This window comes from Paralichthys olivaceus, chromosome 22, assembly GCF_024713975.1.
Source record: "Paralichthys olivaceus isolate ysfri-2021 chromosome 22, ASM2471397v2, whole genome shotgun sequence".
Lineage (NCBI taxonomy): Eukaryota > Metazoa > Chordata > Actinopteri > Pleuronectiformes > Paralichthyidae > Paralichthys > Paralichthys olivaceus.
The window spans coordinates 14125592-14152256 of record NC_091114.1 but is presented as its reverse complement, the minus strand read 5'-3'; the positions used below and the strand labels follow the sequence as shown (position 1 = coordinate 14152256).

General features: G+C 43.6%; 2 protein-coding genes and 1 long non-coding RNA gene across 4 annotated transcripts; 1 reads left to right on the top strand and 2 right to left on the bottom strand.

Annotated features, from left to right (window-relative positions):
* Positions 1 to 1083: 1083 nt before the first annotated feature.
* Positions 1084 to 5702, bottom strand: LOC109641489 (platelet glycoprotein Ib alpha chain-like). Its single transcript, XM_020105966.2, has 6 exons — positions 4841 to 5702; positions 4102 to 4197; positions 3813 to 4004; positions 3329 to 3424; positions 3013 to 3189; positions 1084 to 2621 (listed from the first exon to the last, which is right to left on the bottom strand). The coding sequence occupies exons 1-6, from the start codon at positions 4997 to 4999 to the stop codon at positions 1308 to 1310; spliced, it is 2034 nt and encodes a 677-aa protein (XP_019961525.2). The 5' UTR covers positions 5000 to 5702; the 3' UTR covers positions 1084 to 1307.
* Positions 3293 to 4464, top strand: LOC138406537 (uncharacterized). Its single transcript, XR_011239968.1, has 2 exons — positions 3293 to 3431; positions 3876 to 4464. It is a non-coding gene; the product is annotated as an uncharacterized lncRNA (long non-coding RNA).
* kif1ca (kinesin family member 1C, a) lies at positions 5702 to 26106 on the bottom strand. 2 transcript variants are annotated; one of them, XM_069518960.1, is made up of 30 exons: positions 25986 to 26106; positions 24452 to 24912; positions 24209 to 24343; positions 17906 to 18033; positions 17317 to 17393; positions 17141 to 17219; positions 16770 to 16870; positions 16512 to 16577; positions 16249 to 16427; positions 15897 to 16008; positions 15685 to 15762; positions 15533 to 15598; positions 15357 to 15435; positions 15053 to 15131; positions 14769 to 14917; positions 14053 to 14160; positions 13643 to 13773; positions 13444 to 13523; positions 13285 to 13360; positions 13082 to 13161; positions 12855 to 12949; positions 12362 to 12445; positions 11765 to 11945; positions 11552 to 11624; positions 11371 to 11469; positions 10995 to 11156; positions 10440 to 10727; positions 9917 to 10006; positions 9617 to 9842; positions 5702 to 9527 (listed from the first exon to the last, which is right to left on the bottom strand). In XM_069518960.1, the coding sequence occupies exons 4-30, from the start codon at positions 18009 to 18011 to the stop codon at positions 8659 to 8661; spliced, it is 3813 nt and encodes a 1270-aa protein (XP_069375061.1). In that variant the 5' UTR covers positions 18012 to 18033; positions 24209 to 24343; positions 24452 to 24912; positions 25986 to 26106; the 3' UTR covers positions 5702 to 8658. The 2 variants fall into 2 exon arrangements, with proteins under 2 accessions (XP_069375061.1, XP_069375062.1); XM_069518961.1 differs by lacking the exons at positions 24209 to 24343; positions 25986 to 26106 and having other exon boundaries at positions 24452 to 24818.
* Positions 26107 to 26665: the final 559 nt, after the last annotated feature.

Below are 26665 nucleotides of genomic sequence, written 5' to 3'. Positions count from 1 at the left end.
AGATATATTGATATAATATTCGGCTGTGTTGTTTTTTGATTTGTGTCATGCGATGATCATTGAGCAACACATTATTGTTCTTCATGTTGTTCTGCAAAGAGTCTGGGATTTTGTTGATGTGAGCAGCTGCTGCCTCCCGCTGGTCTACTCCCATCACAACATCCAGGCCCCTGAACCATGAAGAAGACACTTGTAAATTATCACATAGGTCTGCATTGAAAAAAATAAATAAATGCATATCATAAACTTTAAAGCTGAACAGGAAGAGTCGTCACCAGATGATTGTTTAATTGAAAAATACTAAAATCACAACAAAAAGAAAAGTCTTAAATCATCTCACGTCATGTAAAATAATAATAAAAATGAATAAAATTCCAATTAACAGAGAAGATTGTTTGTCCAACTTTCATGCTGACCAGGAAACTTAAAGTACATTAGATGCATTCCAGTATTTTAGCAATTAGAGTGAACAGATATCAGGTCAAGAGGCTCATTATCCTGACGAGAGTCACAACACCAGAATCAGGACAGCAACTCCCAACGCAAACAGAAAACATGGAATCATCCTGCAGAAGATCAGGTAATAATGAGTCAGACACAACATTGAAGGTGTTTTTTATTTAATGCAAAGTGGATAAATGTTTATTTTCCTTGTGGTCATGTTATGTCCACAAGGAAAATGCCTATACTGCAGCCAGCCACCAGGGGGCAATCAAGATGATTTCACCGAGGAGTCGTCATGTTTCCCATCTTTAAATGTCTATAGCTGTGTCTGATCCACGGCCGAAAAACCTCAGAAGAATTACATTTCTTATTTTTTAAAAGATTAAATCTGCAAGATCATTTTTTTCGTCCTTAGCTCTGTTGCTAGGTGACAGCTGTTAGGGCGGGGCAAGCAGGTGATGCAAATAAGAAGACCAGTTGGTCTCATTTCGGTTCGGCCGTCATGGTTTACTCAATGTCAGCTGCATAGACTGGGTCCACCGCAGGATGTGGCCCCTGAATTGAGACAGAGCTTATGTCGCAGAAGAACAGTCAACAATCACAAACCCAACCAGTAGAAACAAAAACAAAAGTCGTCACTTGTGAACAAACATGTTTTTAATAAACAGAAGCATGATCGGCTCGTCACATGTACGTGAGCTGCGTGTGCAGCTGTGGAGAAATTAAAATGATTAATGAAGACAATTAATATTCATGATCTTAAACATCACATGTACATCAACATACTTTTCATGTTTTTCCTCAGAGACATGAAATAAACACGAATCATAATGAAGTGAGAAAAAAAAAAACCTCATGTGACATCACTGAGCTGCCTCCCCTTCAGGAGGCATGGTCACCCCCCAGGGCATGCTGGGTAAGTAGTTTGCCAGCCACTCCCCCCAACTGCTCCTTGGCCCCGTCCCTTCGCCACCTCCCCGTCCTCCTTTCACCTCCCAACCACCCACCACCCACTCCAGTTGTTCCCTCCCTCCCCCTTCCTCCCCCCTCTCCTCCCTCAGAATCACACTGTAGCGCTTCCTAGAAGCTCCTCCCCCACCACCTCCTCCATGTTCTGCAGCGACCCGACACTCCTCCTCCATCACATCTCTCCATCCAGATATGGCCTCCTCTTTGCTCAACAGACGGTACAGCGTCTTTCGGTAGACCCCCCTCTCCTCTATCGCTCCTCTCTCTCCTTCATCCTCTCTCTTCACTTCTTCTCCCGTCGGCTCCAGAGTGACGAGAAGTCTTTCCCTCCCTCCTTGTCCTGCTCCGTCAGCTTCACTCACTCTGTCCTCCCTTCCCACAGTTTCTTCTTCCTCTCTGTGGACGAAAAGAACAGAGCGATACAGTGCCACCACTCCTCCTCCCCCTCCTGCCACTTCCTTCTCCTCCCTCCTGTTGTACGTTAACAGCTTCACTCCCTCACCACACACCCCCTGTCTTGCCAGTGCCACATTCAGAGGCTTGTACACCGTCCTGTACCAGGTCACTAATCTCGCCAGAGTTGCAAATATGCACAACGCCGACACAGCACACAGCAGCACGCACACAGCAAAAAGCCAGAAGCAGTATACTCCTGAAGCTCTGACCAAACCAATTCTATCACGACGTTCACCACCGGCAGCCCCGTCAAATACCCAGGAGGAGACTGGCGTGGTTGCTGCCTCAGTGGTGGCAGGGGTCGTGACTAACTGCAGTTTTGGAGTGGTTGATGTAACAGTTGAAGGTAACGATTCAGTTGTCCATGGTTTTATGGGTGCAGCCGTTGACATGATCGCAGGACTTTCAGAAGGAAGATGTGACCCAAACATTGATCCCCTTACTGTGTGCTCTTCCACCGAATGGCTTGACTTCTCAAAAAATCTGGTGAAAGTTTGGTACCAGGACTTTGTGACTACTCTGTGGTACACTGTGTGGAGTTGTACCAAGCCCATAGTGGGGGTGACAGTAGCAGTGGGGGTGACAGTAGCAGGAGAAGAGGAAATGCTGGTGACAGTGAAGGAAGCAGCAACAGCAGCAGTAGTAGCCTGCATGTCATGAGAGTTGGTTTCTTCCTCGTCACCAGTCGGACACAGAGCCTCCTCCAGACGCAGCAGTGGTTGACCTCTGAGCCTCGGTGGAGAATCACATATCTGTGAAAACACAACAACCATCGCAAAATCAGCCACAGCATGCCAAAACAAAATCCAGTTGGAGCTTAAACACGCGTCACAGCAACATCAACCAAATATGCAAATGTCTGTCATCAGTTTCAAAGGTTTTAGGATGTTGATCGAAGGTTAAACTGTTTTTAACGGTCACACCTGATCATGTTCAACAAGACCCCAACATACAGGAGCTCATTTACCAAGACTGAACTGTCCTAACCATGTATGAACAACAGATGGCGATATTACCACAAACTAAACCTCAGCAAATACAAGACTAGATAAAGCTTGGGTACAGTTTTAAGAATCGACCACAACACATTCATGTTCTTCTTTTCACAGCATCTTTCTTTACTCGTTTGTTTGTGGTACTCACAACACTTTCTTCCTCCATCTTTATAATTGGACCATCGCGGACGTAGATGTTGAGATAGTCATCAAGGTACTTGTGCAAGTACTGAAGGGAACAGGAGCACACCCAGGGATTGGCTGAGAGATAGAGGTATGGCACATCCTCCTTCGTGCTAAACCAATTGTTCGGCATCACTTTTATCTGAAAGAAAAAGGACACTTGTTGCAGTTTTAGACACGCCATCAATCGCCCCCTACAGGCAGGAAAATGAACAGCTGTTTTGACCTGGTTCACCACCTTTATTGGACATATTTGCAGAATTCTTGTTGTGTGTTCTCACCTGGTTGAACTCCAGATACAGGGTCTCTATGGCTGGAACGGGGTGGAGCATGAGCTCAGGAAGCACTTTGATATGATTGGACGACAGTTCCAGGATCTAAAAGGCGATTATATATACTTTTATTTATTATACTCTTATTAGTTTTCAGGACATGTCCTATTCTTGTGAACAGGATAGTGACCTGATTAGATTTTGGTAGTCCAAGGTCACTGTGATCTCATAAACTCCTTTTCCCCCCTTGTGAATGTGTTATTTTTAAAACAACTAGAGAGAATTCTTTCAAAAGTTCACTTATTCAACTCATGGATCAACTTTGGTCAAAGGTCAAGGTTTTTTGCTTCTTGAACATGATCTCAAATACGCCTTGAGGGAATGGCGGAGGGGTACTACAACAGCTTTTCTCTCATCTCTAAACACTGTTTTGATCACATTGCACTACATGCTCACACACTGATAACACATGTTTATTTGCTAATTCACTGACTTCCAGTTTACTGAGTCCAGAGAAGGAGTGGTTGCTCAGAGCGTTGATGATGTTGTTGTCCAGGTGGAGTTCGGTCAGCGCAGGACAGGCGGTGAAGGAGCCATCAGGGATGGACCTGAGGCGGTTCCAACCCAGTCGGAGAACACTGAGGGTGGGCAGGATGGGAGCGGCGCTGGGGATCACCTCTGGAATCTGGAGACACAAGAAGTCACGAAACACATCATTTAATACTGATGAAGTGGCGTCAACGTTACCAATTGAGTTTGATAAAAATAATTCAGACGGACACCTGGTTGCCTGTGAGGTCGATCTCATAGAGGTCCATAAAAATCTTGAAGGGGGACCAGGACAAACTGGAGAACAGGTTTCTGGGGAATAACAGAACCTAAAAAAAGGAGAAGAAAATATTCCGTTTCCTGTTGTCTTATCAGTCAAACACAGGAAGCTTGTGTGTCCGCTGTCGTCTCCTCCTGTCAATCAAACACTTCAGCCAGTCAAGGATCTTAAAGTTGTTTTATCTTCTCACAGCTGCAGAACGTTTAATCGCACTTAGTCGTTTTACACGGATCATCATTGTTCTCTGTGTTACAGTGAAGTTTAATTGCAGACAATTTTTGTAACAATCGCTAACAAATAAAATCGTACCGTGGTCTTCGTCTGCTTCAAGATGTTTAAAACTGTTCATGTTTCCTCTGAGGAAAACAGTTTCTTCAAATAATAATTTAATCTTTTCATATTTAAGACATCTGTTCTTGTAATAAGAGTTTCTAGAGATAATTTAATTATGTCCACAAGACGAGGCCTCAAGTTTTGTTTTTTCTCAGTGAATTCATCACTCACCTGCAACACTAGTCTCTTTGAGCAGCGTTTGTCAATTTACTTTTAGAAATTACATCATTTATAATATTAATTCCTCACATGAATGGTATTCTATCAGATTTTAAAGTCTGAATATCCTGAAATTTTTTTCTGCTCCGAAGTCACAACAGAAACATTAGCTTCTTTCTACGGCAGCTGTTTTTGTTTACCTTGGTCGTGGGTTCGAGTTCCCCTGGGATACTGCTGTACCCGGCCGCCGTGCAGTTCACCCTGGGCCGGTGGTCCTTGTCCCTGTCACTGTGACAATCTGCCACAGCTGTAACCCTGGTAAAGTGGGACAGAAGACAGAGAAGGAGGACAAGCTGCATGGTGAGAAAGACTCTGAACGACTCACTGAGTCCGAGTGAGGAGAAGCTGAGGAAGTATCTGTTTGATTGACAGCTGCTGAGACAGGAAGTGAGATAAGTAGAGTCTGTTGGCGACAGCGACACTTCACACTGTCGAGCTGTTCCCGGGTTTAGGGAGAATTATTACACCTACTGAGACTCGGTATCCCACAATGCATCACGGAAAAATAGGGAAACCTGTTGAATCAGTAAACCAAATATGTTTCATCGTCTTAATCACCTTTGTCCATCTTAACCGATGACTCAGAACAAAGTTTCATGAAAACTCTTCATGATACAAATGAAGAGTTTGACAGATGGAGCGAGGCAGCTTTAACAAACACAAATGTGATATCGAGAAAGTGTTTAAAGATTTAATAGTTTAGATATCGTAGTATCTGGTATTAAATTTGAATTAAGTTTTTAGGGCAAAGTCTGAAGAAGTAGATTAATTTCAAAGAGGTGAAGGTTTTTAAAGTATTGAACATTTTACTCATTTTCAAAAAGTAACAATCACAGAAAAAGGAAACGCACGTGGTCACACATACACAAATGTGAAGCCAATCAGCAGATCAAAATTTAACAAAGTTAAACTCAACGTGAAGCCACGCTGCGATTCGCTTCGCCACAGGAAGCTGGTGCTAATTGAAAGTGAACAGAAAGAGCACTGAAGCACGAGTGGAGTCGTGTTTGTCGATACTTTATTGCCGTCATGTTGTCTGCAGGTAGAGCCTGAGATTGGTTCCTGATACAACAACACAGACACACAAACAACCGAGCCAATAGAGGGGGGCTACACCGTGATGTCATGTCCATGTCCATGCTGTGATCATGTGGTTCGGAGGCTGGAATTCTGCTGAGTCGAGTTGCCATGGTGATGGCTTCCTACAACCGCCAGCCCCCCCCCCTTAAACTCCAAAAAACAAACAATTAAAAGAAAAACAATAAAATCAGCTTTATAAAGAAAAACAAACTTTAGATTATGACTCTAAATTAACCAGGAAACGCGCACACAGACACACACACAGACAGACACGCACACACACACACACACAGACGCACACACGGTATGCGCACACACACACACATGCACACAGACATTTGCATGAGGGTGAACAATCTCCCTTTAGCAGCAAGAACCCAACATTAACGACACTTAAAACTTCATAATTATATCAATAATAGTAATGATGACATCATGAAGCAAAAAACAAACATGGAGGCGGGGTTAAAATACTCCGAAAGAAATGAATACACAAAAAGAAAAAGTACAAACCAGCCAAACAGAGGCCAGAGCTGGAAACTGGAAAATAAAAAAAAACAAAACTGAAAAATCATAAACAAATAGGAAAACATATTTTCCCATCATGCCCGGCAGCGGCAACAGGTCATCCAGATTGTCCCACGATACCAGAGACAGCAGAGTGAAACATGGTGGAAATTAAGATCTGCTGATGTCACGCTTCTTGGGCCAATCACAATCAGTTCTTGTGTTTTTGTCATCATTATTGTGGTAACTACCTCCCGGCCAGAGGGAGCGCTCCCATTGGTTGGTTCCTACCTTCTTTGTGAGAAGGCCTTTACAGTCACGGAGCACAAAAACTCCACTCGTCATCTCCCACAATGCCTTACTCTTTGTCGGGGTTGGGTTTTAATGCCCAGCCCCTCCTGACGATTAACTTGTCCTTTGCGGGACGTTAAAACTCAACGGCTACGTTCAGCTCGACCCAGGTAGGTGAAAATTTGTGGCTGTTTTTACAACATCCTACATTTCAGAGGTGCAGGGAACGCAGCAGAAAAAACTTGACCACTGCAAATATTTTTCAGGCTGAAACAACTTAACGTCATATATCATTTCATCAATTCAGCTCTTTTCCGTCTTATTTCACTTTGAAAATGTTTTTCGACTTTCACCTCAGACCTTTTTATTTTACTCTGTTTTCAACATTTATTGATTCATCAATAATGAAAATTCTTGTTATTTACAGAGGTAAACAAAAAAAGTCTGTTAAAGCTCAGTCGAACTCAGCTGGAAACAAATATCTGTCATCTCCGGTCATTATATTGAAATAAAAAATCAGTCTTTAAAGTGACATTAAATGTAAAATCACGTGACTCAAACGAGAGGAAGCCACAGTTTTCATCTTCCTGTCGTAGCAGGAAGTCAGTGTTCACTCCTCGTCTCTTCAGGACAAGTTAAATATGAAGTAGTGTCAGGTCCTGATGAAGGAACTAGTCCTCCTGTCACTCAATATTTTAAAAACATTGCATCAAAACAAAATCTCCTTCTCTTCATTCTGTGCCTTCTCTTTTCCACCTCCACTCTCTGACTACATTTCCCAGAGTTCCCTCCTCACAGCCTTACATAAACTATAATCCATGATGATTACTTTATCGCACATCAGCTATCACTTACTGCTTTTCCAACGATTGCCTATGACAGTGAACTCACCGTGAGCGTTCTTTTAAAAATAGATTCATCTTCATAAAAACTCAAATCAAATATACACACATGACGCTTTAAAACGATTCTGCGTGCAATTCACATCAACATTTACAACGTCCTCAACCCCTTCTCTCAGTACAGCAGTGTGTCTGTCAGCTCACCTGCAGGAGGCGCCACACAGCAGCTTTCTTTGGTTTGTAGCACTTGGCGACTCAGCATTCAAGTCACATGGGACGGAAACAAACTTCAGGGGGAAGTTGTCTTGAACAGCTTTCGTACGACCTCCACTTCAACAACGGAAAAAAACCCAGAACATTCAACTCACGATTTGACTTTCATTCATTTTAAAGTTAGAACCACATTAGTGTCTTTCTTCAGAATGCGAAACTTGCTCTAGCTCTCCTCAATGGTGCAACATGACAAATATATTTCTGTTAAGTTCATAAAGGGATTATAAAATAAATGTAAAATTAAACTAAGTTCAATGTGTTGAAATCAAAGTCGTACAACCTGTAATTCCCATATAACATGAATGCTGCCTTGGCTAGGCTAGGCTAAACTTGGGCTTGTGTAGCATTTCACTACCTATTAGCCTGAAAAGCTAAAGAGCCTTCCCTTGCTTCTTGCTTAGGCTAACTGGCTAGCCCAAGCTAACACAGAACAAGCAGGCTGAACCAGGCTAGTTAGCTGTTGTTAGCCTCCTGGGCTAACAGCAGCTAAAACAAAGGAGCTAAAACTGAAGTGTGTGCAAGTACAAACATCCGCTCTGCCCTGAAACTCAACCCAACCCACAAAAAAAAAAACCTTCTGCTAACACGAGCTAGCCTCAGGAGCTCACACAGTAGCACCTCGTGACCACAACTTCAATCGATATCAATAAAACCAATAAAACTCATAACGTAATAAACTTCCATCTTGTTTGACAACCCAACTAACAGCAAAAAATGAAAGTGTTGCAATGGCAACAACTAACCTGTGCTAACGTAAAAGCTACACACGCACGCACACACGCACACAAACACACACACACACAGAGAGCAGGATTGAAGATACAGGATGTGTGTGATGGTTTGACTCAGTCTAGGAAAGTGCGGCAAAAGACACACACACAGACACGCACACGCATCTCTACAGCATCAGGACCGCCCTATGTCCTGCAACCAATCAGAGTCGTCCATGTGTTGGAGGTCAGAGGTCAGATGGGCGTCTCCTTGTTGTGTTTGAGGTCTGGTGCACTGAACTGTCGTCTCATCCTTGGAGGAGTGGTGAAGCCCCACCCCCCAGGCAGTGTCGGCCCCACCCCAATCAGCATGTCGGGAGGGGGCGGGACCCCGGAGCGTGGCAAGCTGTGGTAGTTAGGGTGAGGTCCTGGCTGGAATGGTGCATTGTGGGGATTGTAGTAGGGGTGGTGGTGAAACTGATATTGCTGGCGTTGACTAAAATGGAAGCCTCCGTCTCCGTCTCTGTCTCTCCCTCCACCGCCTCCTCCTCTACCTCCTCCCCACTCCCCAACAGGCCCTGGTGACACCCCCCTCCTCTGTCTTGGTCGTCCCTGGTGACCGCCGCCTCCATTGCCATCGCCACCGTGATGCTGGTTGCTGTCGTAGTTACTGTTGCCATGGGTGGAGCTATCCAAAGAGTTGCGGCGGTAGCGCCGCTGGTGGTTTTGGTTGTTGCCCTGTTGATGGTAGTGGAAGCCGCCCTGGTTGCCCTGGTTACCCTGGTTACCCGGGTTGCCTTGATTACGCTGTTGCCAGGCGCGATGGGGGCTGGGGGTGCGCATGCGAGGGGGTGGGGCTTGGAAGGGGAGGGGCAAGAGAGCAGGAGAGTGACCCTGAGGAGGAGAAGGTGACGGAGAAGTTTTACCTTCCACTCCCCCCCCCTCCTCCCCTCCATCTCCTCCGGTCTCCCCCAGACCCAGGGCCTGCAGGGCGGCGCTGGCTGGTCCCCATGACAACCGGTGGGCAGGGTTACTCTTAAAGGGAAACTTCAATTTGCATTCCTGGGGAGGGATGAAGCGTCCAGTCCCTGGGAGGTGAACAGGGACAGTGGGCGTGTTCTGACCTGTGTGGGGCAACAGAGTCATGAGATCGAACACACAAACACACACAGAGGGCTGGGGGGCTGGGAGGGAGATGACATCACACACTGACCCTGGTTCTGGTTCTGTCCTCGGAGCTTCTTGGTGATGTTCTGCTGCTGCAGGTTCAGGATTCTCTGCTGTTCCTGTTTCAGCCAGCGGAGGCGCCCTCTCCTGAATGCCGGGTCCTCGTCCATTAGCCGCTTAACTCTGACCTCTGGCTGTTTAGGGACATCGCCACTGCCTTCATCCCCGTCTCCCTGATTACACTCCTCTCCTTCTCCGTTCACGTCGTCGTCCTGGAAACCAGAGGGAGATACAGGTCATTCAGAGAGCAGAGGCTGAGGGGGCGGGCCTTGAGGAGTGGGCGTACCTGCACAGGTATGATGCTCTCCATCTTGATCATTCTGTCTCTCAGAGCTTTGATCTCCTCGTCCTTCATGTTGTTCTGCAGCTTCACCTCCTGGGGGAATCAGAGAGTTACCGTTGATTTGATTCATGAAATTATTATATTATAAAATATTATATTAATATTATTTTACACTGGACTCACATGAAAATCGACTTGATACGACTGATAATCAACATTTCTTACTCTTGCTTGTTTTCCAGCCTCTAAATCAGAGATTTTTGTAAACGCTGCTGGTTTTGTTTTAGTTTGAAAACTCTGGGGGTTATGATTTAGTTGTGTGTAGACTCTGTAGCGCCCCCTCCTGGTCATTAACTAAAAAACTATTTTTGTGAATATTTGATCAATATTTTCATTTTCTCGTCAACTTGTTTTTTTCTGTGACTTTGGTCTAAAGCGACTTCCTCGATTGTTTTTGTCTCTTACAGTCATGTGAGGGTGATTATTGATTATCAATCAGTTGTGAGTCATCTGTTTGTTCACTCACCTCCAAAATGTCTGTCAGTTTATCGATGTGAGCCTTCAGGTCGTACACTTTTCCCTTCTCTCCTCCTCCCTCCCCCGTCTCTCCTCCTCCTCCTCCTCCCCCCTCTTCTGTGGGGGGACTCCTCTCCTCTCCGATGCCCACGGTGTCACAGACGTCCTGGGCCACGGCCCTCCAGTTCTCCCTCTCGTTGGAGTCCTTCTTGGAGTACATGCGACAGAGTTCCTTCATCTTGACGATGGAAAGCGCCTCGATCTCCTGGCGGGAGTGACGGAAATCTCCCAGAGCCACCTGGGATGAGGGAGGGGTACAAATTGCTTAATTTTAGGAAAATTACCAAATTTATTTGTGGATCAGAAAAAAAAAGACTCAAAATAATAATATGACAAGCTGGTAACAGAGCGATGCTAGCAGTTTCCCTTAGTTTCCAGTCTTTATGCTAGGCTAAGCTAACCATGTACTGACACAATATTTCTAAGTATTATTTTAAATTTAATACAGACTTTTTTCTTTGTGTGTGTGTGTGTGTGTGTGTGTGTGTGTGTGTGTGTGAGTGACCTCGTAGCAGATCTCTTTGACAGCCTGCATGCGGAGGTCTTCGATGGTGACCCGTTTGGGGTCTTTGCTGATCCTCCTCCTCTGTGGGATCTGATAGACTCTGAGTGGCTCCCTTCTCTTCCCACTGCTGGGCAGACCACAACGCTTCACAATCGACTGTACCTGGAGACACACAGGTGACACCCACACAGTTGCCATGGAGAAACCATATAGAAAGCCCCACCTGTCACTGGTTCACTGCGCTGCACATCTTGAGGATGTCATCATCTCGAAACGTTCAAAAAACTCTTAAGGACCCAGATGCTGCAGATCTTGCAAACCAGAGCTGGTCACAGTCAATTCAGCTGTTGTTATTTGTGTGTGTGTGTGTTTGTACCTTGTTGGCAGGTAGTTTCTCTCTCAGGGAGGAAATCAGCCTCCAGCTCTCCTCACAGGAGCGTTTGTCCGAGTCGTCACCGCTGTCACTGTCGGCATACTGAAGACACACACACACACACAGGTTTAACACTGTCAGGTATTTTGTGCTCCACCCCAACTCCACCCTAACAGACACGTACCAGCCTGTGTTGCTCCAGCAGCAGATCAGCCTCCTCCTTCTCTTTACGATACTGAGTCTCCATGTCCTGCAACCTGTAAACACACACACACGCAGTATAATTCCTATTTTGTGTTCCAGAATCTTTAGCACAGCCACAATAAATTCTGTTTCATTGATGATGTGGATGACAGAGCAGTGTGTTCCATCAGGGTCACTCATCCTCCGTCTCTACCTCTTCTCCATCTCCAGTTTGATGTCGATGCCTTGTTTCTCCAGCAGCTCCTTCTGAGCGTAGTTCCAGTCCTCTGGCTCCCCCAGCTGCTCGGCAGTCACGCTGCGCTCCCTCTCCAGCCTTGCCTGCTCCGGGTGGTTGAAGCGGAACACATGGTTCTTCCCCATCACGATGCGGTTACCTAGCAACGAAGATAGACAGACAGACAATGTTAGACTTTCTCCGAAGACAAACGTGTGGAACAATGTATTGAAATCAGGTGTAGTGAAGGAAACTGCTCATATATAAATATATACAGCTCTGAGTAAATGTTTCCGATTCTTTACACTTTTTTCTGTCATTTTTTCTCTAACAGTTCAAGCTAGAAATACTATGAAATTCAGTTTCTGTTAAATAAAATAAACTCACAAATCGTGTTTGCAAGCGAAATAGCATTTGGATGATGCTGATTAAAATGCTAAGCCCATCGTGAAAATGTGACAGATTTTTATAAGTTCATATGTTGTTATTGTTTTTATCAGCTCAGTAGTGTGGCTGCCTGTGGAGCAGCATTGATGGCTTAGCCCTGTTGGGGTAACCATCGTTGAGTGTAGTTACCTTGTTTGAGGATGACTGCGTCAGTGATCTGCTTCCCATTAACGTAAGTCTCCGCTCCAACTAATGGCTCCAGAGTGACCACCACTGCAGAGAGAGTTCCACAGAGTCAGAACAAAAAAAACAACTTTATTTTAATTTGTGTACATTCAGGACACGACTGATGGGTGTACAGTCATACACATAAACACATACACACAGTGAGAGGGGGTAGGGGGGCGGGGGTCTCACAAGAAACACGGGTATGAATAGGAAGGTGATGTTGCCATGGTAACCGGTAGCGGCGACTGTTAAACGATACCTGACAGATTTCCTGGAAGCTTTTACAGAAAAAGAAGAAAGAGAGTCACACAGCTGAAGCACTTTGACCACCAGAGGGCGACATAAACACACGCAGAGAGAGAGAGAAAGAGAGAGAGACAAACAGATTGAAAGAGAAAGAGAGAGAGAAAGAGAGAGAGAGGGAGAGAGCGAGACAGACAGACAGACGTCTCACCTTCTCCCTGCTCGTTGAGCTCACTGACGAACACACAGTGAATCTCCTTTATAAAGTGTCCGGAAAGTTTGATGTCCACGTCCTGTTGTCCAACCCTGAGACAAACAGACATTTTATTATTATATATATTAAATTATATCCAATATTACTATATTTAACTAAGTACATTTACTCAGGTTTGCAGTTACTTTACTTTCATTTATTTTCAAATTGATTTAAACTCTGACCTGGTGAAACCCTCCTTGATGTAGTAGAGGAGACACTCAGACATCAGAGGGTCTTCATTCAGGTTAACCAGGTGAGGAGTCTGCATCGCACATGCACACATGAGTTAGTGTGTATATACATATACAAATATATATCTATATATATATATATATATATATATATATATATATATATATATATATATCAACTGTCAAAAACTCACTCCTTTAGGAGAGAAGACGCCCAATGTTCCTCCGTCCTCTTTGATGGACACGCCCATTTCTGCAAGTAGGGACTCTCTGGGACAGAGAGAGAGAGAGAGAGAGAGTTGTTGATCATCTTTATATGCATTGACTGGTGTCTACAGTGAATGTGATGTTACCTCTCCAGTCGTATAGATTCTGTTTTTCTTAGTTTCTCTTCCCACGTCTCGTTTAGCTCAGCGATGATTTTCTCCGTCTCCTGAAACACAAACACAATGAGGTTGAGTCCGTCCAGTAAGAATGTAAACATATCTGCCTCATGTCTGTTTGGTTTGATGCGGTGAACAGGTTTTTTTTTTTTCAAATATCAAACTCTACCATTAGTCTCTCAGCTGCTTCCTCTTTACTGATGGTCTCCGCAGCGACGGCCTCCTCCCCGTCCTCTCCGTCCTCTATCAGGTGGTCTGGGTCAGCCGCTGCGTCTCCTGTAGACGTAGGCTCACTTGTGACTGCAGGTGAAAGAAAAACAAACAACATAAATAAAAAGTTTGTTTGTCAAAAAAAAGGACAAATTATCATAAGTTTGTATATGTCATATATATGGATTATGTGTTGGTACCAGTACAATGTGTATATGATATGTATCAGTATGTAGTCCATAACATGATGTGTTATGATAGACTGAGTATATTATATATATTTAATGTGTTTAAACTACTACAATGTATTTAGTATAATGTGTATAATACATACACTACATATCAGAATAAATGTAAATATTCTGTCACCTGGAGGGGCGGAGCCATTCTGAGGTGTGATTCCATTGGCTGCAAGTGCCATCTGCAGGGGGGAGGGGCACACACCTGCAACACCAGCAGGGCCGTTGTTGTTGTTAACTGAGAGAGAGAGAGACACAGATAGAGCAGTAGATAGAGAGAGAGAGAAAGAGAGGGAGGGAGAGAGAGAGAGTCAGGTTTGATTTTAACGAAGAGGAATCTCTGTTATACTGGTTATGTAAAGAACAGCATGTAAATATCCACACACACACATACACACACACACACACACACACACACACACACACACACACACACACACACACACACACACACACACACACACACACACACACACACACACACACACACACACAGTTGCTGTTGTCTGTAAATACCCTACATTCAGCACATAGACATGCCACACATACCATGTTTAAATAAACACACACACACACACACACACAATGTAAAGTTCAGTAACACATATTAACTTAAGTACAATTTATTCATGAATGTGTATCCAGTATAATTAATTTATTATCATGTGTCAATTGTGAACTAGTGTTGCATGTACAATTTAACGTAGATGACACGTATTGTGGATGTATAGTGTGTACTGTGAGATGTGTATATACTGATATAGTCTATACTTTAAGATGTGTATAAACCAATTTAATATAATATGTGTAAACCAATATTAAGTATACTGTGAGATGTGTATATACCAGCATTATCCAGCAGTTCCTGCAGGCCCTGTGAGAACAGCAGGTTTCTCAGTCGTTCCACTTCAGCCTTCAGCTCTCTGATCAGTTTGGCGTTTGGATCTTCATTGATCACAGCGTTACAACGAATCTGTTTGGCACGGTCAGCATATCTGAACCAGACAAGACCAAGTTGAATCACATTAAACTCGATGCATCTCATTAGATTAGACCAAATGACATTTACTTCACTTCACTGATCTACACGGAGCCTGATAGATTACACTGGACACACATCAGTATCTGACCTCAGGGTGCTCAGTGTTTCTTCATAGTTGATGTCAGCAGGACTTAGAGCAGCAATCATGGCCGTCCGAGAGTTTCCTCCTACAATCACAACTTTAATGTTATTTACAAATTCCTTTCCATCTAACCTGCTGCTACTACTCTCGACACAGGTAACTGTTGATACTACAACGACTGGTATAACACTTTGTAAAGTAATAAATCTAATCCTGAAGAAGTTTGGACGTTACTTCTGCTCCTTTTTTTTTATTTCAAGACAACCAATAGCATGAGATTTTTACTGGTCATGAAACCATTTACACTTGCCCAGGTTTTCCTTCAGTAGCCAGGTGAGAACAGAGTCTCTGTAGGGAATAAAATCACTTCTCCTCTTCTTACTGCTCTGCTGCAGAGGAAAACAGATGTGAACTAGGATCAAGTCCTTCTTATTATTTTAACAAATTTGTACATTTTCTGATATTTAATCGAGTTAGTCGACTCACCATTTCAGCCAAAGCTGATATCACCTTTCCCAACGTGGTCAGAGATTTATTGATGTTCGCTCCTTCCTGTTCGTAGATATAAAGTAAATACAACTTAGAAATCCTGGATTTTAGCGAGCAAACACACCAGCATGACTCTTGTGACCTCTGACCTTGAGCCTGGTGCCCTTTGCCCCCGACGAGTCAGCTCGTTCGCTTCCAGCCAGATCGACCAGACTGATCTTACTGACCTGAAGAGAAAGTTTCATCTTTAAAATCCTGATTATAAACTACATTTTTAAATAAGTGTACGGTGGCAATGCAAGATGAGAACAGCGTACAGGGTTCTCATCAGGTCCAAACACATGCACACAGCCCTACACACCTTCTCAGTATCCAGGCTGGTCATCTGGTCTCGACGTTTTTGGGTGAAGACAATGGTGAAGACGGCGTGAGACCTGGACGAGGTCTCGTTCATATTTGTGGCTGCAACTGTCCTGTTATCAATAACCGATCAGGTATAAATAATCAAACTCTGACAATTCAAACTTTCCTGTTAGTGTGGAAAACCACAGGAAAGACAACATATAGTTAAACTTCCAGCACCAGCGCGCACACACACACACACACACATTTACCTAAAAAAAAATGCAGCCTTTTACACTTTGTTTAAAATTCAAGCTGTGGATTGATTTGGATGCAGCATCATGACAACCATCCACAGGAAGAAAACTGACCGGGCTTTGTTGCCAGCATCCATCAGATCCCGGATGTCGGTGAATCCGGTCACGGCGAGTTTGGACAGGTCTTCCACATACGGCCCCAGAATGGGATGCTCTCGAACCCGCAGAGTCCCCTGGGACTTTGGGTTTAGTAGATCCCGGACCCGCTCACAGTAGATCTCCATGTAGGACACCTGGAGGCGGACGAGACGGACTTCAGCCAATCGACAATTACCAGGATGATTCAGTTCTGAATTAGCGGATCAGAGTGAGTTTACCTCCACAGAGTATGTCAGGTCAGGATCTGTGTTTTCTCCTGTTCTCTGAAATAGTTCTTCACACAGCTGAACACAGAGACACAAATCAAAGGAACATTAAACACGGCCACAAGAAGACGGAGATTTGTGACGCTATCGCATGAGATCGCTCAAACAGTTCAGTGGGGCCATATGCAAATCACCCACATATACTCCTTTGACTGTGACACACCCTCACAAACATTTAGTCTCAGTTTAATCAGACAAATGTTTTGTTACCTGTGGTATGATCCCCTCCTGTCCAGGCTCCTGTTTGCCCATCATGGTGTAGCTCTTTCCTCCACCAGTCTGGCCGTACGCAAAAATACACACATTGTATCCTGGAAAAAGATTTGTAAACATGAAACACACTAACATCATTAGCACCTGTGCTAATTATCTGAAGAACATCGACATAAGCAGTAGCATCTGAGGAATTATTCATATTAACATTAGCATCTTAAAGCAGGATCATATTTAGCTTATTAGCATTATTAGTAGTAGTACTGGTATGTGTAGTGTTTGTATTAGTTTCACTAAAATCATAAGCATCAAGGTTAACGTAACCATCACTCCTCTAAACATGATCACATCAGAATGATCAGTTTCACCTTCAAAGGCGTGCAGCAGCATCTCCTCTCCAATGTCTTTATACACCTGCCTCTGAGACGCAAAGCTGGGGTCGTCATTCTGCAGGAACACACACACCTCGAGTTATTACAGGTTCACCTGGTGAATATTTGCACGTCTTGTGTGTGTGTGTGTGTGTGTGATAGTGCGTGATCACCGTCGTGTGTGACCAGTAGGAATAGTCAAAGGTGAAGTTCTTGGCTCCATCTTTGGGTTGTTTGGGGTTGGAGATACCTGGAACGAAATAAAGAGGTTGTCAAACACTTTGTGTGCCTGGTGGCATGATGCACACCGTGGACCAGAAGGATATGGACAGACCCGAAATCTGATTGGAAGGGTGAGACCAGAGTGGAGGTAGATTAAAGCTTTAAGAGTCACATGTGGCTGAAAAGATTGGCTGTCCAATTACTTTCTGCCATGCAGCTTAACTACTAACCTGAAGGAGAAACCTGGATGATCGCTTCAACGTTAGAGACTCAGAACACAAAAAATGTGGGTGTTCAGACGCAAGGCTGCTAAAAACAATATTGCTGCTGCTCGTCTATTAATAAACTGTGTGTGTTTGTGAGTGCAAATAGCAGCAGGTTCAGAGGTCACATGATGGCCAGAGGCATTCTGGGAGTGCTGAGGCCTGTTTGAATACAAGTCAAACTGAAACTCAATAAGACTGTGTGTGTGTGTGTGTGTGTGTGTGTGTGTGTGTGTGTGTGTGTGTGTGTGTGTGTGCGTGTGTGTTTGTGTCTTACACGTGGTGTTTCCCTGCATCTGGATCACACACTTGGCGTTGCGTCCCATCTCTCGGGAGTTGAACGGACGGACTCGCACCGCCACCTTCACTGACGCACCCGCCATCGTTCAGCTCCGCCCACTCCACCTGAGAACAGCCAATCAGAAAGCACGGTCAGATATGGGTAGAAAAACTATTGATCTATATAATTCTACTTTATTATTTATAAATTTATTATTATCATTATTGTTACAAGGAATTTAGAAAATTACTAAAAATCATGCGTGGGAAAATTGTTAAAAAGGAAAAAAAAAGGAAAAGTTGACACATTTAAAGCAAAACATTTATTGATTTAAAGCGTAAAGTTAAATTTAACTTTTGTGTTTGAATTGTTATTTTTTATTAATTACCCGAAAATTAGATTTTTTTTAAAGTTTTCAGTTTTATTGTTGTTTTATCCTCTTGTGAAGAAGAGTCTCACACTGTTAAGAGAAAAATGTGATTTAAGTATATTTATCTATATCTCTTTTCTTAAGTTTCTTCATCCTTCCATCTTTATCTTCATATCCTTTTCTTTTCCCGCTCCTTCAGCTCCCTCCATCTTTTTTTCTTTTCATCTCTGGTTTTATGGTCAAACCACACGTAACTCTTTTCCATCACTCCTCCCTTCACTCCATGTTTTCCTTCTCTGCCTCGTGCTTCCTTCTCTCGCTCTCATTTTTTTTCTGTTTTCTCACGTCACTCGTTTCCTTTTACCTCAGGCATTCTACCTCATTTTCATACATATCTTTTCTCTTTACCTTCTCTTCTCCTTTGCATCTTTTCTTACCCCTGCTTATTTTATCATCTTCAGTTTTCTTGCTTATTTTTGTTTCAGTCTTGATTGTCATCAGTCTTTTAGTTTTTCCAACTCCCTCTCTCTGCTATAATCCATCCTGGGCGTTCGAGCACTGCAAGTCGTTCACTCTCTCATTTTCCTTTCATTACAGCTCCCTTGCCCTCCTCCCCCTCCCTTCATTCTTCCCGTCTCTCTTCCTCTCTTTCTTTAATGTTTCCACTTTTTTTCATCTCTCGCACTCTGTCTTTACATTCCTGTCCTCTGTTATGTGTTTTCGCATCGCCACGGAAACCACAGCTGCCTCACTTTCACCTCTGTCTCGCTCCGTCTCCTGCTCGATTGTCTCTCTCTTTGTCTGTCTATTGTTTGTCTCTCTGACTTTGTCAGTCTATGTCAAACGCCCCCGCCTCAGGCCTTTATATACACAGTTAAATATTAGAGTCTCGTTCTCATGGGAAAACACCTTGTCAGGTAATGTGTGTGTGTGTGTGTGTGAATGACTAAAGATCAGTTGATTAGAGACGAAATTCATCTTAACTGAGAAAAAGCTGATTTGGAGCAAAGTGAACAATGAGAACTTTCAGTTAAGTCTGAACCAAAATATCAGGTATGAATGGTTCCTTGACCAGAAGAGGTGTTCTGGCTCTGGATCAAACTGAACCATGGTTCTCTTCGCCGGCAGAGTGAAAATACTTTTGTATAGTTTAGACCATTCACAGGAAGTAGAGACAGCAGCTGCAGCCTTCACCTACGATGATATAATGTTTGAACCACAAGGACGTTCATTTGGTGAATTTGAACTAGTGTGGAGTACTGTAGTACTATAGTACTGTGAAGTACTGCGGCTGAAGGTGCTGATGCTGCTAGTAATGCCATCATGATGTTACCGTGGCAACCAAATGAAGCTCTTCATTCATGTTCTCCATTCAAACAGAAAGACTACTACCCCCGCCCCCCACGTCAGACGCCATCTGCAAACCAATCAGGGTCAAGTACAGGTGGACGCACATAGGTGATGATTCTTTAGTCCCTAAATTACATTGTGAAACCAAAACTAACAAACCAATTAAACAATGGAACAAACACATAAAGCTTGAAGTGCTCCTATATTTTTGAGGACGAGTTACAGATACTTATGGATTGAGAACATTATCCTGGTTTTAGGGTTAGAATTAGGTGTCGATGAGTGTCTTCACAAAGATTACTGAGTGTGTTATCACTCAGCCGGTAAGGTACTGATCAGTCTGTCAATCATCTATCAGACGTTCTCTGTTCAGTTAGACTGAAGTAATCAGTGTCTGACAGAGCCCCAGAGGGATGTGATCATGTTATTGATAAGCCCAGTGATTGGTTATCAGCTGGTGTGTGTGTGTGTGTGAGGAAGAGGGAGACACTGCTGCAATTGAGGTCTCAGTAGGCTGTAATTAACACATAGCTGACACACTAACACAACAGAGACACAATAATGTCCCAGTAAACCAGAACATTTTAGAAACCCCCACACATAGTTTCGCTAACTTTGATTCTAAAAATGGACAACATGACAGCAGCAGCAATGGACAGTCTGAGGAAAGTGATGAGCTTCTGAATATTGGAAACTTTTCACAGTAATAAAACTCACTGAAATTATCAAACTGAAGATAAAGAGAGTATGTCTCTTTTAAAATGTAAAACTTAAAGTGTTTTCATGGCAGTGATGAAAGATTCAAAATCATTTAAACACCAAACCTGCAAATAACTTTAATAACTACATGAAAATGTTTTTAATGTTGCAGCTCAACCAGCACAAAACACACACAAACACACATACAGCACAGAGCAGAAAAGAAGTGTGTGTTTGCTGTGTCAACACAGCTTCAAGTCACACAGCCACAGCAGGAACATGGCAAACACACACTCACACACACTCACACACACTCACACACACTCACACACACAGACAAGATGGTGGACATAGATACTGGATTGTACTCATATCTTATTGTGTGTGTCTAGGTGAGCGAGCAGCCTGCATACCACAGACCATGGGCAGAAACACTGACATCACATCACAGGCATTCCAACACACACACTCTCTCACAGATATGTGTGTCTGGTTGAACAAGCCGAGCTAGTTGTAAAGCTACTGTTATACAAACTAACCAGCTGTTTGAACAGTACACACACACACACACACACACACACACACACACACACACACACACACACACACACACACACACACACACACACACACACACACACACACACACACACACACACACACACAGTTCCTGCTGCATTCTAGTGGATGTAACAGCCACGCTAACGTTAAGCACACATGTGGGAACTGATGGTTACATTGTTTGAATTATACATATTTCTTTTCGTGAGGCAGAAAAAATGTATTCGCTGTTTAATAGAGGATAGAGCACCGGTTGCATTGGGGTGTGGAAACCGTGTGATTGACAGCTAGTACCGTCCAATGGGTGCAGGTCGCAGGTGTGGGTGGGCATGTCCCCAAACTCCCAATCCTTTTTTCAAATATCAGTAAAGTCAGACATGAAGTAATCAAACACACGTCGAAAATAACGATTCTTTGCTGATGACAGCAACTGCTCAGCTCTGGTTGGTCGATTATTGATCAGTGGTGAACGCGTGTGATCTGATGTGAACAGAGACACAGTCAGTTCCCATGTGTAGGCCTCTCTACAGGAATGTGATAATGAATGGTGTTCATACCCCACACACACACACACACATATACACATACACTCACACACACACACACATCTATAGATAGTTGTCAGCTCGACTCAACGCCCAGTTTGTTCAGAACTTTTCACTCGGACTCTCTAGCGCCGTTTGAGACGAGCTGACAGACGAGCGTCTCTACATCCGGATCCCATGACCATAACCACATGCTGCGTTCATGTGCACGACTAATGTCCAAAGAAACAGAGAGACAGTACAAACGCTACTTTAGAATAAAAGCACGAGTAGCCCTGCTTTCATTCTTTTTTTTTTTTTTAGAGCAATTGATTTAACTTTAATTTAAATTTTTTGTAACTTTATTGAGCACAATTTTATCAAGTTATCTTTTCCTAACTTCTTCTGATGAAATAAAACATGTGATGTCTCCTGATAAACAGAGTCAGTATCAGTATCATTTAAAAAAGTAAATAAAACTAAACATGTACTAAATAAGTAACAGTACCATGATCAGTGAATCATCTCCGCCTCAGTAAAATACTGTCGTTACATTGCTTCTCTGTCAGAAAGAATTCCATTCTATTGTAATCTGATTTGACTGCCGAGTCAAACTCCAATTCTTCAAACTTAATTTCCAGAGAAAAACATCGTCTCACAGTCATGACACCAGAGAGACAACAACTGAGCCGTTGTCTCAGCCTTCGTCTTTTCACATCTAAGTTTGCTCCAAAGATAAATCCAAATAAATATCTGTCTTCCTTTACCTGATAAAAACATGACAGCTGCTCAGTGATTCCACAGATAACGAAGAATCAAACCTCTGACCACTCGATCCATTGTTTTTTATCCTGAATGATTCGTGTCGATTGAATTGGACGACGTTGTGAGAACAGGATAAAGGTTTAATCGGCAGACGTTCATACTGGAGACACATGTTAAAGCTATATGCTATCTTCACTGAGTCTGAGACGTTCCCCGAGACAGGACATTTAACATTCCTCACCTGGACTAGGATTTAAAACCCACATACACACACGACACAATGAGGCAGATGATTCGGTCTCTATCTGTAGAGTGGTGTTGCCTCATAACATCAGAGCAGAATCCAAACAGCATGCAGCTAAAAATACACAACACACACACACACACATTACTGAGATGCCTGCTGAGAACTGCTTTAGCCACTTAGGCTAACTTTAGCAAGTCTCTGAAGCAGCAACGTTGCCTGTGAAAGTTGTTCATTATTCAGCTACACTTTGCTGCTCCCAGTCTGGACCTTCAAACTGCAGTGAGGAGGCGTCTTCACGCAGCAACACTTTAAAAATGTAAACATCATGTTCTAGTGTCCACATAGTTTTGGCTACGTAGTGTATTTTAATCCCAATGTAATAAATGAATTTTGTCTGACACACGTACGTCTACCTATACTTGACACTGGTTGGTTTGTAGACGTCTGACGTGGGCGTAGTCTTTCTGTTTGAATGGAGAAAATGAATGAGAAGCTTCACCTGGTTGCCATGGTAACAATATTATGGTATTACTAGCAGCATCAGCCCCTTCAGGCGCAGTACTCCACTACAGTGTACTACAGTACTCCACAATAGTTCAACTGCACCAAATGAACGTCCCTGTGGTTCAAACGTTATATCGTCGGAGGTGAAGACTGCAGCTGCTTCCTCTTCTTATTCTTATTCTATTGTTTAATGCTGTCTCTACTTCCTGTGAATGGTCCAGAAGTCCAAACTATCCAAAAAGGTGTTTTCACGTGCTCCTCTCTGAAGGTCCTTGTTCCAGAAGTCAAGTCTTTGTTCTGACTTGCACGTGTTTATAGGCTTTGAAGTCAGAACGAGTTGAAAACATGGACTGACGCTGTGAATGACGTGTCGTGTTTATGTGTTTAAGACATTAAAACAACACAGCAACTCTTTTTACAATATTTACATAGCAACAAAGAGCGGATAAGAAGTATCAGGTGTGACAGTCAGATGAATACTTTTAAAAGTTAGTCATGAAAATGGTTAAAGGTTGACGTGAGGAGCTTGTGAAGAAACTTTTTAAGTTAAATTTTACAAGTTCACATTAAAAGCTACTAGTTACAGCTGACTGTATAATTAGGTTAATTTGTTAATCAATAATGACATCATGAGCTCAAGAAGCAAAATTCATGGACATTTTACCAGTCTGGAAGTAATTCTAATTATTCCGACACCTCTTCAATGCAAAATAAATTTTGGTTTGTTGGTCTGGATCGTGAAAGTGCCTTGAATCCCCACACGTGGCTGCAGAGGGCGCTGTTGCTCAGTAAAAGTTACGTGGCATTGCTTTAATTCAATAAACTGCGTTCGCAATAACACACAGGTCACATGACCCTTCAGTGCTCTGGTCATGTACTGTAAACAGGAAGTACTCTGCAGCTGGTTGCTTGGTTATAGAAAATACTACGAACACGGAACAGCTATGGTGATCGTTTACCAAAGTCTCAGTTTCTGTTCGTCCAGACAAAAAAAAACAACGTTTCCAAACTAAATCGGGATCAGCAGCGTTTACACAGGTCTCAAAACTCACTACACGTAGCCATAGCAACCGTGATGAGCTTTAAAACCTCCGTGTATCCGTGTGGGCGGAGCCTGAGTGAAGTAAACAATGAGTTCACGATTTAAAACCTGATTTCAACATGAATGTAAACGTGTTTCAGAGTCACTCTGGTTTTAGGACTTCGGTGTAGTTGGAAAGTATCACGTTACATTACGTCACCACGTTACGTTACATTACGTTAGCGGCAGGATGACTCACCTCTACCGGAGGTAACCGTGAGTCTCGTGGAGGCCACGCGCTGACCCGTTCACACCGTCCCCATCTCCGCGTGCACAGGAAAACAACCGAACAACGAGCAGCGGGCACGCGAGTGGAGCAGCCGTGGTTCCGGTCCTGTCGGTACCGGGACACAGACGGTCAGAGAGAGCGTGGGGGCGCTGTTGAGCCTCTCTCTCTCTCACACACACACACACACACATTTAGAAAAGTTCAAACACTCACGGTTATCGTCTCCTCCGATTAACCGGCGGCTCGCTCCCAACTTTTCCCGGTGCTGACGTCACCGCCCCGAGAGTGTAACGGGCGGCGGAGGAAAGTTGCGGCCCGCTGCTCGGTGTGTGACGGGGCGGTGAATCACGGCAGGTCCGGCCGCGAGCTGCTCGGGCACACCCCGGTAAATCCGGTCAGTTGTCGGTCACTTTTCACGGGAGGGAAAAGTTTACCGGGGACGCGCGTGAGACCGGAAAGTATGAACGGAAAACGGGGGGGGGGAGAGAGGGAGAGAGAGAAAGAGAGAGAGAGAGAGAGACGCTGGCCCGTGGCCGCACGGCGGGTGTGTGCGTGCGTGCAAATACGGGCGCGTCCCCGTGACGGAGGAGCGCAGCCAGTCAGCCGCAGGGCACGCGCCGCTCGGCCCCGCCCTGCCCGCCGCCCCTCCCATCCGGAGGGGGTCATCTTCAGAGCTGGAACCAGAGACAGAGGTCTTTCTCCAAACACTATTCTGTGAACCGTTATTTTTCAACACACACACACACACACACACACACACACACACACAGGTGAAGTAACTAAATACTTTACTTTACTGTAAGTAGTGTTCTCATGAGTAAATATCTAAAAACTTTCTTTTTTAAATTTTAGTCATGATTTACTTTGTTGTTTACTTCAAATTGATGTGACGTTCACATTCATTTTACTAATTTGTACAGATTCTTCGACACAACGTGAACGTATGTTAAATCTTGGTTCATTTGTTCATCAAGAGTAGTGGTAGTACGTCGTGTTGCTTTCATTCAATAACGAGAGACATTGTGTTGACACCAAAACAAAAAGCACTTGTTATTCATCTAAAATTTCTAGGGGTCGTTACTTAAAGCCAACTCATGCACTGATGTAGTGGATCATCTTCTCAAACAGAGACAATCTGCGGTGCTACATCCCCCCCCCCCATCTCAGTGAGGCCTCATTGGAACCAGAGACCAGATGTTAAAGGAACAGTCCATGTGTTGGTTCAGCTGAGGAACCATCTGTGATCACACTGTTCATCCTGGTGTCTGAGAGAGAACATGTGTGGTGTGGACTGTCAGTCACAGTCAGTTCAGCTGCTTTTATTTTGATGGTCTCAATCAATGTGCACGTGTGTGTGTGTGTGTGTGTGTGTGTGTGTGTGTGTGTGTGTGTGTGTGTGTGTGTGTGTGTGTGTGTGTGTGTGTGTGTGTGTGTGAAACAAAAGTGGGTGGAGACAGGAAACACCTGGAGGTCAGGAAACACCCAGAAAGAAAAGAGTATTTTCTTAAAACACTCAACATAAATTACTGTCTGTTTCCGTCTTTGACCTTTGACCAGACTCAACAAAAACAACACAACACACAATATGTCAACCCTGTAGCCTTCATCGAGCCTCATTGTGTCTGAGTGACTGTTTGCATTTTTCAGAGAGATGTTTTAGGTCTCACACCCCCGTCGTTGTCCACAGTACCTCTGTGCCGACACTTTGAAACAGCAAAGAGGGGAAACAATAAAAGACATTACTTACACCACATCCAGTTAGTCATAATAAGAGCCCCCGGTGTAAACTCGTCCTAATCACTTGCTGCTGAACCTGTAAATCAGGTTGGTCCAGACCGAGTTCCTTCATCCTTCTTTCTGTAAATAAATTACCAGCGGACGTAACTCGTTCATGGCAGACGTGAGAGGGCGTCGCGGGCCGACCAATCACATTAGATTAAAATGAATGCCAATCATTACCTATACGCTGTAAATAGCATCTGGGGCACAGAGAGCTGTAACAAAAGCAACAAAAAGCTTCACAAATAAAAGACACACAAGTAAAAATAAAAAAATGTAAGCATGAACTTCCATTACAATAATAAACACTAGACTAAGGTAAAGCCAGGGAATGAATTAAGATAAAAGTACGTTTTAAGCTTTGATTCAAAAGAAGCTACTGAATTTAAAATGATTCTGAATGTATTGTTTAAAGCTCCAGTATGTAAGATTGGTGAAAGGGATCTATTGGCAGAAATTCAATGTAGAATAATTCTCATGATGTTTTCACTAGTTCGTTTCATCTAAATTGTATGAATTGTAGTTTTCTTTACCTCAGAAAAGGCCCTTTATATTTGAATACTTTATATTCAAATACTTTATATTTCCATCGAGGGGGTCCTCTCTACGGAGGCAGCCATGTTTTTTTTTACATTAGTCCAGACTGGA

Excerpts from the sequence above, each read along its gene's own strand:
- LOC109641489 (XM_020105966.2), bottom strand. The coding sequence starts at position 4,999 with ATGCAGCTTGTCCTCCTTCTCTGTCTTCTGTCCCACTTTACCAGGGTT. Across the intron at positions 4,198-4,840 it reads AACTCGAACCCACGACCAAG|GTTCTGTTATTCCCCAGAAA; the intron begins GTAAACAAAAAC and ends TCCTTTTTTTAG. Across the intron at positions 3,425-3,812 it reads CTGGACTCAGTAAACTGGAA|ATCCTGGAACTGTCGTCCAA; the intron begins GTCAGTGAATTA and ends ATCGCCTTTTAG.
- kif1ca (XM_069518960.1), bottom strand. The coding sequence starts at position 18,011 with ATGGCGGGTGCGTCAGTGAAGGTGGCGGTGCGAGTCCGTCCGTTCAAC. Across the intron at positions 15,132-15,356 it reads GCTACTGAAGGAAAACCTGG|GAGGAAACTCTCGGACGGCC; the intron begins GCAAGTGTAAAT and ends TTGTGATTGTAG. Across the intron at positions 11,470-11,551 it reads TGCTGGAGCAACACAGGCTG|TATGCCGACAGTGACAGCGG; the intron begins GTACGTGTCTGT and ends GTGTGTCTTCAG.